This window comes from Varanus komodoensis, unplaced genomic scaffold, assembly GCF_004798865.1.
Source record: "Varanus komodoensis strain SLA01 unplaced genomic scaffold, ASM479886v1 scaffold7_1, whole genome shotgun sequence".
NCBI classification, from domain to species: Eukaryota; Metazoa; Chordata; class Lepidosauria; order Squamata; family Varanidae; genus Varanus; species Varanus komodoensis.
In genome coordinates, this window is record NW_025336479.1 from 31,929 (window position 1) to 45,557 (window position 13,629).

General features: G+C 46.0%; 1 protein-coding gene across 1 annotated transcript in view; it reads right to left on the reverse strand.

Moving 5' to 3' along the window:
• Positions 1–11,828, reverse strand: part of LOC123035509 (polymeric immunoglobulin receptor-like) — a 37,511-nt gene extending 25,683 nt beyond the window's left edge. The window contains exons 1-5 of the mRNA XM_044453796.1: positions 11,693–11,828; positions 10,073–10,405; positions 5,669–5,747; positions 4,862–5,022; positions 712–728 (exon numbers count right to left, since the gene is read on the reverse strand). Coding sequence (XP_044309731.1) covers positions 712–728; positions 4,862–5,022; positions 5,669–5,747; positions 10,073–10,405; positions 11,693–11,732 — 630 coding nt within the window. The 5' untranslated portion in view covers positions 11,733–11,828. The remainder of the gene's footprint in view (positions 1–711; positions 729–4,861; positions 5,023–5,668; positions 5,748–10,072; positions 10,406–11,692) is intronic.
• Between the last annotated feature and the right edge of the window lie 1,801 nt (positions 11,829–13,629).

Genomic DNA, 13,629 nt, shown 5'->3' on the forward strand with positions numbered 1-13,629 from the left:
CAACGGTCAGGACTGCAGCATGGGGCAGAGGAGGAGGAGAGGACCACTCTGCTGCCGCTCCTGCCCCACATAGCATGCGTCTAAGACTCCAGCTTCAGGGGTTCATGAATTACTTCCTTACCTTCTTAATTACCGTGTATGTAAATCACAACAATCCCAGATGCAGTCACTATCCAACACTTGGTTTACCAGCTTCCGTGAATGTTGATTTACAGTTGGCACCGGTTCTCCTGGCATCAAAACCGCATGTGTGGTGTCTCAGACACAGGCTGCATCCTGTTTATCACAGACAGCGTGGCTCAAGATGTCCTGGGCGCTAGTTGCCTTGTCAACACGTGCACACAGCTACTCTTCCACCCGGCCTACCTAGTGGGCAGAGAGGATTCGGGGTCTGCCTCTACACAATCCCCATTGGAAGAATGAGTGCCGACATGGCACCTGCGGTTCAGCACAAGTAAGTGATGCGCACTGGGGCCAAACGTCCCAACTTCCCGTATATTCTTGATGAATACAGCTGAGCTAGCAGGGCCAGACCTGAAAGGAGATCTTGTGCTTGTGGTTGACAGCATGCTAGAAATGGTAACTGAGCAGTTGTGAAAAAGTTCAGCTCCATTTCAGGCATAACTGGGAGATGCTTAGGAACTGAAACTGCCAATATCATACAGTGCTTGGGTAAATCTGTGGGCCAGCCACACGTGGGATTCTGCATACCGTTGTAGTCACCACATCTTAAAAAGGAAATTGTAGAGTTGGGAAAAGTGCAGAAAAGGGAACTGAAAGGATCTATGACTTGGAGCAGCTCCGCAATGGAAGTTAGAACTTCTGGGACTAAAGATCTTCAATAAAGGGTGAATATGGAGACAAGTTCAATCTAAAAAGAAATCAACCCTGACTGTTCTTTAGAAGGTCAGATGCTGAAGCTGAAACTGGAACACTTTGGCCATCTAATGAGAAGGAAGGACTCACTGGAGAAAATCTTCAGGTGGGAATGATTGACGGCAAAAGGAGAAGGGGACGGCAGAGGTTGAGGTGGCTGGATGGGGTCACTGGGGTGGTGGGTGTGGGCTTGGGTGGACTCCAGGGGATGGGGGAGGACAGGAAGGCCTGGAGGAATGTTGCCCATGGCGTCATGAAGGTTCAGACCTGACTTTGTGACTAAAACAATAACAACAAATGGAGAGAAGTTACAAAGGCATACAAAACTATGCAGGGTGTGGAGAAGGCCGATGGAGAAACATTTTTTCCTTTCTCAAAATGCCAGGAGCCAGGATCATTCCATGATGCTAACTTGTGGGAGATTCAGGACAGATATGAGGGATGAGGTGTTAGGCAGCCCTTGATTTAGGCATAGGCCAGAATGGCCAATCTGAAGTTCATTGGTGTGAACCAAACAGAGGGAGAGAGACAGAATGTCCATACTCTGTCCTATGAATGGTGGCTCACTCTCATTAGGTTTGCCAAAGTGTGAGTGGGATGCTGGGTGAGTGGGATGCTGCCTAGACATCTGCCTGCCTAGGCATCTACAGTTCGGATGGGGAAGGCAGAGTGTGTGGGCGGCAAACCCTTCCAATAGTTGAGATGAGAAAATTGTCCGCATGCATCCGAGGGAGTGGGGGACGTTCTCTCTCCTCATGCAGGAGACACAGAAAGGGTGGGAGGGATGCCCTCAGGCAGCAGAGTGTCCTGGTCCAGCCCACCAGCCTCTTCAACAACGCCCCTCTCAGGCAGGCAGCCCCTGCCTGCCTCTGGCACTACATACATCCCGGGGGGGGGGGGGGGGGGCGAGATTATCCGCCCTGCCTGTAGGACAGGAAGAATGGGGATCTGCCCTAACATTTAGGCAGAGCAGCAGCGTCTGTGGAGACAGGCCCCTGCCCTCACCCTTCAGCCCCGACTTTCCCTGGGCCCCCGAGGTTGTTCTGCATGCAGCCATGCCTCTTCCGCGCAAACGGGACCTCTCTCGCTGGCCGATCACACAAGGCATAGGTTGTGGAGGCATGTCAGTCCCTGGTGCATGATGCTACCTCTGGCTTGCTCCTTTTGCAGCACCACAGTTCACTCACCCCAACGGTCAGTTGGTTTGGCTGTTTCAAATGCTTCCCGGAGTGTTGCAAACCACAGTTCCTCCTTTTAACAAACAGCTGTTTCCATGTAACACACTCTTTACTACTTCTAAATGCAAATCACCCAGATGAGTCCCTGATCAAGCACAAAACGGTTTGTTGAATCCAATCTAGCTCTCCTTATGAACCCGCTTGCACACCAGTGCTTTGGCAGAGGCCCTCTGAGAGTAAGCACACCTCCTCTCCACTTGCTGCTTATCCACTCGGGCCTCTGCTGGCACCTTGCCACGAGGTCCAGCTCGGAGGGGAGGGGTTGATCCACATCTGGGAGTTCCTCATCCCACATAGACCCTTGTACAGGCCATCCCTCCAAGCCATTCTCAGGAACAGTCCAGCCAGGCGAAGTGGCTCTCCTTCAGATAATCATCCCCTCCTCCGCTTCCTCCTGTTGCCTCTCAGGACCCTGGGACAATCCAAGCCCACTGAGACATTCCTCATATTCTGAACCTGAATCAGCATCTCTGGTGTGGCTGAGGCCCCGTGGGAATGCTTGCCCAGGCCCACATCCCCCTTGACCCCAACACAGAGTAGCTTGAATGCAAGCTACCCGATCAACGAAATCCAAAGCAATTCTAGTTTTGAACATTTCCACATACATTCATATCAGAACTATAAAGCAGAGTAGCATTTCTGTTCCACCCAATAGCAAAAGCTCTTTGGGAGGTTCACAAAAATTAGAACCCTAAAATACAGCATAATATAGAACCTTTAAATGTTTAATGTCACCCGCAAAGCACATTTTATGGCACTTTAAAAATAGTTTTAGCGGACTGTACAGTGTCACACACAGGTTCACTCACTGATGTGAACTATGCTAGGGTTGACATCCTCCTTGATTTAAATGAAGAGCCATTTGCAAGGAGGTATGAACTGCAAGAGTATTTACAAAAGAACCCCATAGTCCATTTTGGAAGGACCCATGCCTTGATGAAAATACATAGATAATGCATTGATCTAGGAATAAATACATTATCAATGTATATGTATTTCTCCATGGATACACTTTCAAATGTACACGTGCTTTTACAGAGTAGAAAAGACTGTGTTCAGAAAAGGAAGAATGAAGCAGGGATGGGAATATTTTCACTGCACCAACAAAGGGACTTTGTGCTTGCAACATAATCTAGCAACATTCATTGAAAGGACTTGTCAAGATAAGACATGTGCTCATTTGTTGAGAGTGAGATAAGACATGGACCATAGGGAGGAAATAGAGGCAAGGCAAGGCATCTCTAAGAGCTCCAGTTTAACTTTTGCTAAACCTTTGAACCTACACAATTCCTTTAGTATGATCTCTCTCTCTCTCTCTCTCTCTCTCTCTCTCTCTCTCTCTCTCTCTCTCTCTCTCTCTCTCTCTCTCTCTGGATAAGCATTTAAATTATTCAGAAATTGGGGGTGCTGTTTTTCAGCTTTGTAGTAGAATTATGCAGGCATGATGTTTTGCTTTCCTCTCATGTTGGTTCAATCCAAAGCTTCTCGCTTCACAAGACGATGATCAGTGGTCGAACAGCAAAATCTGTCATCAAGTACTAGTTGCGTACTTTCTGCACACTGAGTTAGAGGACAACATCCATGTCTTGATGGCCTCCTAGACTGGGATGGTTCTTAAGCTACGGAAAACAACAGGAAGTGGGCTTGATTAATGAAGTAACATCTGAACAGATACATTTCTTTGGTTCTTCTTAACTAGCCTTGTATTATCACATATCTTAACTAGAAAAAACAATCTGAGGGTAAATCTTGTTTAAAGGAACAATTTCAGACACTGTCAGGCTCTTTGAATAGTTATTTATTTTGACTTATTTTGATAGGCACATAGTTAACACAATCAGAATCCGAAGAGTTTGGCAGCAAACACTCCAAGCTGATTCAGAGAGCGATAGAGAGATAAACCCCAACACTCTTTACATAATGTCATAATGTGATCGTGGCCAGCGCATTATGTTGTATGTTCCTAACTCCGTGTGTCATCCTGATCCATGTGCCAGAAAGTTTGGATGAGCCATATGTGATTGTGGGAATATGGGAAGCTGCCATAGCCTGTGTCCATCATTTTGCTCAGTATTGGCTGCACTGACTGCCATCCGTGGTTCTCCAGGGTCTCTGGAAGGAATCATTTTTGGCCTACCCAGAGATGCCAGGAATGGAACCTGGAACCTTATGTATGCAAAGCATGGACCTTCCACATGAGCTTTGCACCCTCTCCTTTGCTGCTGGGCAATTATTTTACTTACTTGCCTCTTTATTAGACTGAGATCCCACTTTTTTTTTTCTTGTTTAAAGAACTCAAAGCAGCTTACACCATTCTCCTCCCCTTCTTGCTCTCAATCTTGTCTCCACAACAACAACCCTGTGAGGTAGGTTGGGTTGAAAGTCTGTGACTGGCCCAAAGTCACCCAATTAGCTCCCGGGCTAAACAGGAACTAGAACCCAGATCGCCTGAGTCCCAGTCCCGAGCTCTTAACCACTGCACCACATTGGCTCTCAGTTTCTCCATTTGCAAAGAGGAACTTGGAATATGATTCAGGATAACAACCCAAGTTTATAAAGAACTGGGGCAACTGTAGGATCTCCAGCTGCACATACCGAGGCATGCAAATATCTCTTGCTGATCTCGCCCTCACTGTCGGGAAATCCCCACGATGCATCTGCCTGGCCTGCCTCCCACCTTCTTGGGTTCATGTCACAGCTGGAAACCTGCTAGTTACATCACAGCGTGAGATGAAGTAGCCAGTTACCTTTCGATGGGACTGCTTGGAGCTCCTCTTGTGTCTCTGGGCTCCTGGTGCTGCATCTTCCTTTTCTGTAGCACATATGCACCCACACTAAAGCCACTAACATGGCTATGAAGATGGGAATTTTCAAGAGGAGCAGAAAATCATTCTTGCTGGGCTGGATGCTAAAAAGAGACACGCACTACTTTTTTGTTTTTCTGTACTTAACGATGAGAAGCAACCATACATTTGTTTCATGGGCACAATCTTAGCTTTGTGTTGATGCATCTTCTGACATTTCCTTGGGCATTTCCAAAGCCTTGGTGGACTTCTGTCAGCCAAGCAGAAGGAGTGGGGCAGCTTGCTGTTATTCTACCACTTTTTAAAACTATTTCCTTCTAGGAAGAAAATTATTTAGGCCAATTCCAGGGTTGGTCCGCTTGTTCTCCTGCCTGGGGGTGTGGGATCCTCGGGATCCAGTGCCTCCCTTGCTCTGGCCACAGCACACACCCCTGATTCTCCGTCTCTTGCTTCTTTCTGATGCTGGAGTAGTAAGGGGCAAGGTATGGGGTGGGTGGGAAGGGGAAAATCAGAATATCAGACGTCTGTCAAAAACCTCAGAGGGGAATTTCTGCTCTCTCCCGCCTTCTGCATTGGGCCCTAACTTGGAGAAACAAAGGCTAGAAGTGGGATGAATGAACAGGCAGTAATATATCAGATGGAGCTGGAGAAGCAGTAGATTAAGGCCATTGGCTTTCATAAGGCGTGGAAACCAACAATGCTTCTCATCCAGCATTTGCAGAACACGAGTGGCACAGAGGGTAACTGTACCTTTCAGGAACATTGCTCGCTCCTCCTGGTTCTTCTGTTGCTTGTTCTGTGCTTCTAAAATGGGTGGAACCCCCAGCATCTGCAAAGAAGTACGTATACTATCAAACCCTGATGTAGGAGATGTTAGATGTCTTCATATTTCTGGACTAACACATTAAAAGGAGATTTCAGAGTGGGACAGGCTTGACCCAAGGATGGTGCTATTTGGGAATACTATATGAGAATTAAGGAACCTAAGAGCAAAACAGTAGCAGAACGGTTGGCAGGTGGTTGGAGTCCACAATAGTACACCCCTCCATGGCCAATTCAGCATCATGAGATAAACCTACCTATGCCATTTATGGACATTTTATTTAAAATATGAATGTGTCCAACAAACTGTTTACAAAATTCAATATAAAATGCACAATGAAACAAGTCAACAAGAAGTATTGCAGCAAAAACAGGTGCAAAATAATACAGAACCAAAAGAAGAAGAGATAACAAAATAGCAACCACAGACTGCAAGAGAGGATATGCATCATTTGCATACTGAATCTATGCCTGTGGCACTTCGTGAGGTCCCTGATTTTTAACAGGCAAATGATACACAGGCTGATAAAGAAACCTAAACTGGGGCACAAATGCAGATCCCGAAGGGTTGATGTGCAGAATGCCCACTTTCTGGTGGTTTTTCTACAGTGCTCAAGATGTTCGCCAACTCTGAATGCATTGGAAGGCTCTTGAGGAATGGAAGGATTTACATTTTGCAAGTTCTCACCCCCACATAGCCCTTTACTGATAAAAATCTCAGGGGCTGAAATACTGGCAGGGATGCAGATTGCCAAAAGAAAGGCAATAGCAGGCTTTTTATGGCAAGTTCTCTCTTTGTGCCCACTCTGAACACTTTTCAAGGCTCCAGACCTCTGTGGGGAGCCCGGCTTTTCCAACCTGGTAGGGGAGAAGCCCCTCCACCCCCTCTTTGCTTTGGTATCTTCCACCTTCCTCTGAAACCTTTACTTTCACTAGCACTCTACAAGAGAGTCAGTGTGGTGTAGTGGTTAAGAGCGTGGGACTGGGACTCAGACGATCTGGGTTCTAGTCCCCGCTCGGCCATGGAGCCAACTGGGTGACTTTGGGCCAGTCATAGACTCTCAGCCCAACCTACCTCACAGGGTTGTTGTTGTGGGGATAAGATGGAGGAGGAGAATGATGTAAGCTGCCTTGAGCCCTTTGTAGGAAAAGGCAGGATATAAATAGAAATATAAATAAATATAAATATAAAGTTTATTCCCTACTTTTTCACCTCCACAAGGCCTTCCTCCTATGCTTTCTGCAACCCCTGGCCAGTTTGTCTAAACTTTCAAAGTCCTTTCCTTGTCCTCAGTTATTTTCTCACCTGGGCAGTGGTTTGACATAAATAACCCTCTGTTCCTAACGGTCTCACTTTCTCCGAAATCTCGTGTGTCCTTTCCTTGTCCTCCCCTCTTCTTCCGTGTCCTCTTTACCCTCTGCACTTTTCCCAGTAGCTCTTCCTTCACAGCAGCTGGGTTCTTCCTCGGCCGTTCCTTCCTCACCTCGCTCTGGGCAGCTCAGACCTGTGCACGCTGTCCTGTGAGCACTGTGGCTTGCTTCCAGCTAATCCTGCATAGGACCATTCTGCTTTACCCACACTTCCACCCCAAATACACTGTTTGTCTGCTGCCCTTTACATATACTGGCTTGTTAACTTTGCTGTCTCATACTTCTGCCACATCAGTTCCGCTTTTAGTCAATTTATTCTGTTTCCCATATAGTTTCATAACCCTCTGGTACTTCCCCTTAGTTTTTCTTTGCTGTTCCCATAGGTTCTCTCCACCTGTTCCCACAAGCCTCCTTGGCTATGCCTGTGTGCCCATCCTGTTCTTATTCCCACCAGTCCCTTTCTGCCTTTATTCTCCTCTCTCACGAGGACGTCTTAATTTCTCCTTGGAAAGTGGCTCACTTGAGAAGTGCTGCAGGGAAGAGCTCCCCCCTCTGCCCCTTTTTTCCAATTCAGGAACAAAGTCTATTGAACGGCAATGGCCGGTTGCATAACCAAGAAAAGCAAAGGCAGGAATCCAATTCAAACTTTTTGGGGGTGGGCAGAAGCAAGGATGTAGGACTTTGGGGGGGGGGGGTGGCTTGTGGATTCAAAGGTATTCTGCTACCCATGGTCTGGTGGACTCTGACTGTGTGACCTTACTTTTCTTCAGAGAGTCCATATGGTGTTGGAGCCATGTAGTGGCAACTTTGAAAAATGTGATTCAGCAGAAAGAACTGTTTTTCTTTTCTAAGTCTGTAACTTGGTCTGGAGAATTAGGAGCATGTGTGGTGGGTGCTGTTTGGGAAAGGTGACAATCCTACACAAGTCTGCAAAGAACACTTCCCCTTCATTCCTATAACCATTTATATAGTCCAAGGAAGCTTATGCCAAAATCACGTTTGTTTCCATGAATTTCAGAGACAGATACATTGAGCCCAGTAAACCTTACAAGCAGATTTGCATATGATTGAACTATTAGGCAAATCAATGAAGAATTAATACCCTTGACTGTTCTAATCCTGGATACTTTTTTTTTTGTCCCAATACTGTTGTAATATGTACAGTGCTTTCAAAGAGAAGTATGATCACACAACCTCTCAGCCTTCTGCTTCTTTGCCCTGTATGTCAAGAACCCTTCTTTTGCTTTATTTTACATATATTTTTCTTTTTTGTGTTTTATGTTAAGAAAATTTTAAAAAATTAAAAAGGACCCCTCTTTTGCAATTAAGAGGATCAGATAAAATTTCGAGTGCTTTATGTCAAGGTAAATACTTCTCTGTGTTACGATGGTTTGCAAGGTCCCTCTATATAGCCATGATATCTCTATGGGGCCTTTAAGTTCAGAGGCAGTATGCTAGTGAACACTGGACACCAGAGAACGGAGGCAGATTGTGGTTGCATTTCCACGCTGTTGCGTGGAGCATGTCTTCATGTCTTCATGCTGGAGGGGTCTGGCTGGCGGTTGTGGGAAGCAAGGCATTAGAGAAGATGGCCTGCTGGTCTCCTTAGGCAGGTCTCTAGCTTTTTTATTCATTGCATTTAAATCCTGCTGTTTCCCTGTGAGGAACCCACGGAGGGTTAGAACATTCTCACCTTCACAGCAACCCTGGGAAATAGCTTAGGCTAGAGCACAGTGACTAGTCCAAAGTGTACTTCATGGCCACATGGAGACTAGAACCCGGATCACTTGAGACCAAGCCTGACACTCTAACCACTGTGCCACACTGGCTCTCCCAGTTGTTGGAGTGCAAGTTCCCTAACCTTATTATTGTAATTTTATACTGTGTAAGCCGTCCTGAGTGCTTGTGCAGAAGGACGGGATACAAATGTTTGTAATAAATAATAAATAAATAAACCCTAACCCTAAGCTGGATGTTCATCCTTACCCTAATTTGCTGCTGAAATGCACAGCCCTCAGCCTGGATATTCAAAATTTTGACTCTATGCTGGTTTTTCTCCACTGCTCAGTCTTTCCGCCCACTCCGAACATATTGGAAGTCTCTTGGGGAATGGCAGGATCATCATTTCTCAGTCTCTCCCTCTAGCCTGGCCCTTCTCCTGACAAGCCTGTCCGGGGCTGAAGTACAGGTTCCTGAATGCACGCTTTGGTAAAGCAGGCAATAGCAGGGTTTTTCAGCCAACTCTCATTTTTCCCCACTCTGAGCATTTTTCAAACCTCTGTTCCTTGGTTAGGAGCCCTATTCCTAACCTGGATGTTAACCCAAACCCTAATTTTCTGCTAAATTGCACAGACCTCAGGCTCATTTTCAAAAGTGCCCACTTTCTGGTGTCTTTTCTGCCCAGCTCCCACTTTCTCCACACTCCATACCCCTCCCATGTCTCACAATATGTATTACGATCTTCAGGTTTTGAACTCTCACTCTATTATGAACTTTTCCCAAAATTGCTTTTTGATTGTAGTTCCCATTCCTCAATACCTTACAAAGTTTGGAAATATGATTCAATCGCTGACCGCTGGTTATTCCACCTGTGTAATATTCTGTGCCCAAATGAGCCTCATGGCTTTCTGATAGGATTCTACATTCTACACTCTTCTCCATTCGCTTTGCTTTGTTTTCTAGTCTTGCATCTTTGCGTAGAGCTTTGCAATTTTTAGAAAATTTGCTGTCTTTCTGATTTCTAGGATGTCACCAAGCTTTATCTGCATGATCGTTCCTGTAAAGGCGAGTACATTGCTTTCTTTTACAACTGAAGTCACAATTCCTGGGGTTCCGAATGCTGAGTGCATCCATTACCTAATTACAGCGCAGTTCTAGTTTTAGATAGCTGACCCTGTGCCTTATCTTCTTTTGTATATACACCAACCTTCTTTCTATAGGAGTAAACATGACTGTGTTTACCTGACAGAATGTTCACTTCCACCTTGTGCCAGATGTCATAACTCCGCTCCACACCGCAAAGATATGTCCCAGCATCCTCCTGCGTGAGGTTTTCCATGGTCACCAGGAACTCGTGAAATAGATGGTTGTCTTTGATGGACATTCTTTTCCACTTGACCTCAGCCTCTGAGCCTGTTGTCCGGACAATGCGGTCACTGGAGCAGATTCTCCTATTAGTTTCCTTGCACCAGAATTTGACCAATTTTTCATCACCCTTTCCGTATTTGCACAGCAGAGTCACTGGTCCACCAAGGGGCGCTGTCACTGCATTAGGGCCTTCCAGTGCACAGCAAACTGGGGGGAAAGTGAAAGAAACAGAAAACCTTTTACATTCACTGCGAAACAAACCTAAGAGTTCACAGAGGCACTGGACCCACTTGGGCCTCTCTAGGGAATTATTGGAAATCATATAAACAAAGAGAAGGGTCTCGCTTAATCCAGTGACGCGTCTTTGGGAGTCTGCATGACTGGATGGGAGAGAAAGCAGCAGAATGTCTGTCACTGGAAACCTGGGGTCCACCAGCATGACCACCAGCCATGCTCATGGGTTGAGGTCTGCTGTGGGGGAGACCAAAGAAAACTTTGCTTTAAGACTGATTGATTAAAAGCATTTGGATACCACCTTTTAGCCTTAGGTAGAGTCTCTTAGGTAGTCTCTTAGGTAGAGACCGGCCTGAACCCGCAGCATTTCTGTCTTCTCCATCACCTTCAGGATCCTGTCCACTCTTCCCTTCCCCACATGTGCTCCTTCAGCAACAGACAGTGGCATTTTGGGTGGGAGCCAAACAGCAGCTGCACCTGCTGACAAGCAGCTGGCAGCTTTTGTTGCCCGACATACAGCGCTGCGCGGGAACTTGGGGAGGGCAGTGGCAGGGTTGGTGTTAGCACCTGGTGGGCCTGCTAAGATACCTGGAATCTGGCAACGGCCTTAGCCTGCTGGGTGTTGGTGCCAGGCCTGGGGCCCAGAAGCAAACTAAATTGGGTTCAGAAATGTTACCACACCCTGCCCAGATCAAAGAATGGTTCAAGGTGAACCATCACAGATAGAAGTGGCAGAGTACGAGCCAACACAAACAGCTCAAAATAAAATTATTGGTTCTGTGCCATTACATACAAGATCATTTATGGCTAGAGGGAACCTTACTACTGCTCCAATTATACTACTTGAGTACTACTACTACATGCATTTAAAAAATCTGGACTGTTCCCAAGGCTTTCCAAAGGAACTGTTGAGTCAACAGCAATCTGATCACTGGACTAGTCCATTCCCCACCCCTCTATCGTATTAGTTGCTAGATCAATGAATTGCTTGATGTAACTCCAGACAACATTTGCAAATAAAAATCTTTCCTCCATTGTAGAGCTTTCCAGATTTTCCTCCTCCTGGTGGGCCAAGAATATTTTGCTTCTCAGTTATCCAGATTTTGCCGGTGCCTTCCTTTCCAAATTTGATTTTCAGCCAAAAGATTGAAAAAGAAATGCTGAGCCCAAGAACTCTGGATAAATTGCCCAAGGCTGTATTTTCCCAGCCTGATGTAACCAGTTCTATCTAATCTGTTCCTATATGCCCGTTATTCTCACCTTGGAAAAGGGTCCAAATCAAGCTGTAGGATATCCTCATGGTGCTTGCTAAGGCAAGTTGTTTTTTAGGAAAATGTGGTCCCTTTCAGCTGCTTTACAGAGCTTGCTTCTTTTGTGTCTGGACTCGAATCCTGCAGTCTCCACCTGTTTGTAACTTCTCCAGACACTTGCTAAAAAATCTATTTTTTTCAACTGAGAAGGAGAAGTTTGGTCTTGCTCAATTTAGGAAAACATATGATTAATAATATTCTGGTAAGTTAATGATGTAGCAATGTGCAAGTTCTCAAGATGAGACAAGTACTCAGTTGTTTTGTACTGTGGACATAGGGAGTGGGTTCACACAACATGTAAAGTCGCCCAGTGCATAACCCTGCAAGGGTGGGCTGATTGTTTGCAGAACAATCCATGGTGAGCCCAAGAGACAGTCAGGCTCACCGTGGGTTGTCATCTTCCAGCTAGTTTCCCAGAGGACTTTGCAACGAATGCCATTTTGTCTACCCCTTCATGGTGATCATGAGCTCTTTGTCAGCGGCCACAGCTTCTTCCCCCTCCCTCCGTGTTTTTTGCCCCCCAGGGATTGCCTTCAGCAAGTCCAGGCACTACATTGGAGGCTTGGGCACTGGCTTGCCTGCTCTTTTAAAATTAGTAATTGCAAAGAATTAGTGCAGATTTTCTAGAAGGTGAAAATCTCCCAGAAATTGATTCAGGGGCTAATACATTGACTTAGAGAGGCTGCAAATAGGCCAATTGCACATTTTGCACTCCCTTGACAGCTGTCTAGACTGCACTCTTCACAACAAAATCCCCCAGTTTTGTTGTTGTTGTTGCTGCTGCTGCTGCTCCTATTGTTTGCTGCACCTGATTCTTCTCACTGTCCTTGCACTTTTTCAACTTTTTGCAAGAATCTAGGTACTCAAGAAAGTGGGAAAGGGCAAGCTACCCCATTTGCAGGAGCACGGGATTTTGACAACTAGCTGTCAAAACTGAGAGTTCCTTTTAAAATGGGCTTTCCATCCATGTGTCAGAGCAAAGACTGTGGCAGCTGAAGCATAGGATGCACACTAAGGGTTACTGGAGGTGTGCATATCTGGGAGGTTGTGTTTTACCGTGCATTAATTAATTAAATTCAAGTACATGTGCCCATGTGCATGAAAGCTGCAAGAACAACTTCAAGCAGTAGAAGCCAACTTCCATAACCTGTGCTTAGCTTTGCAGATCATAGAGTGGGAAGGCAGTAAGATCAGTAAGCTGAGGAACAGTTATACACCTGCCCTATCCCTCTTCCTGTGGGACAGGCCCTTCAAGGGAAGTAGCCTCCGTCCTCAGGAAGTTATAGAGGTGCATAAGGTCAGAAACCGTTTCTAGGAGTGGCAGCAGGTGTTGGTTCACAGAGTCACAGTGGGCACAAGTCCAGCAGGTGTGCAAGGTTTCTGGGAAGACTTTGCTATATCAGACTACGGGTTATTCTCCCCATGAAAAGCGGGGTCCAAATAAATACACTGTCCTTTGATCCTGACTTCTCTAGTCTTGTTTTCCAGGCCTGACCTGCTCTCCATTCCTGATTTTTGAGTTCTCCTTTCTCTGCAGTCTCCCAAGTGCACCTCCCCTCTCATCTCAGATCCATATTTACACCTCACAACTCTTTGACAGAGTTGGTTGGACTGTTAAGCCACAGGAGCAGCCCTCAGTAATAGGGCACGGAGCTGCTATGTGAAAAACAGTTCAAAAATGCTATGGAGCTTTCCATAAAACATTTTGATCATTGCATCAAAACAAGGTTGCTCTCCTTCGAATTTCTCAGTCATTTTTCCCAAACAGTAATCTCCAGGCTCACCACAACATCTCACCTGATGCAAAATATGTTGGAACTGTCTTTGCCCACTACCAGGAAAATGCCCTTGCAGGTACCTTACCTGTCAGCAGGGAACCAGGTGCTG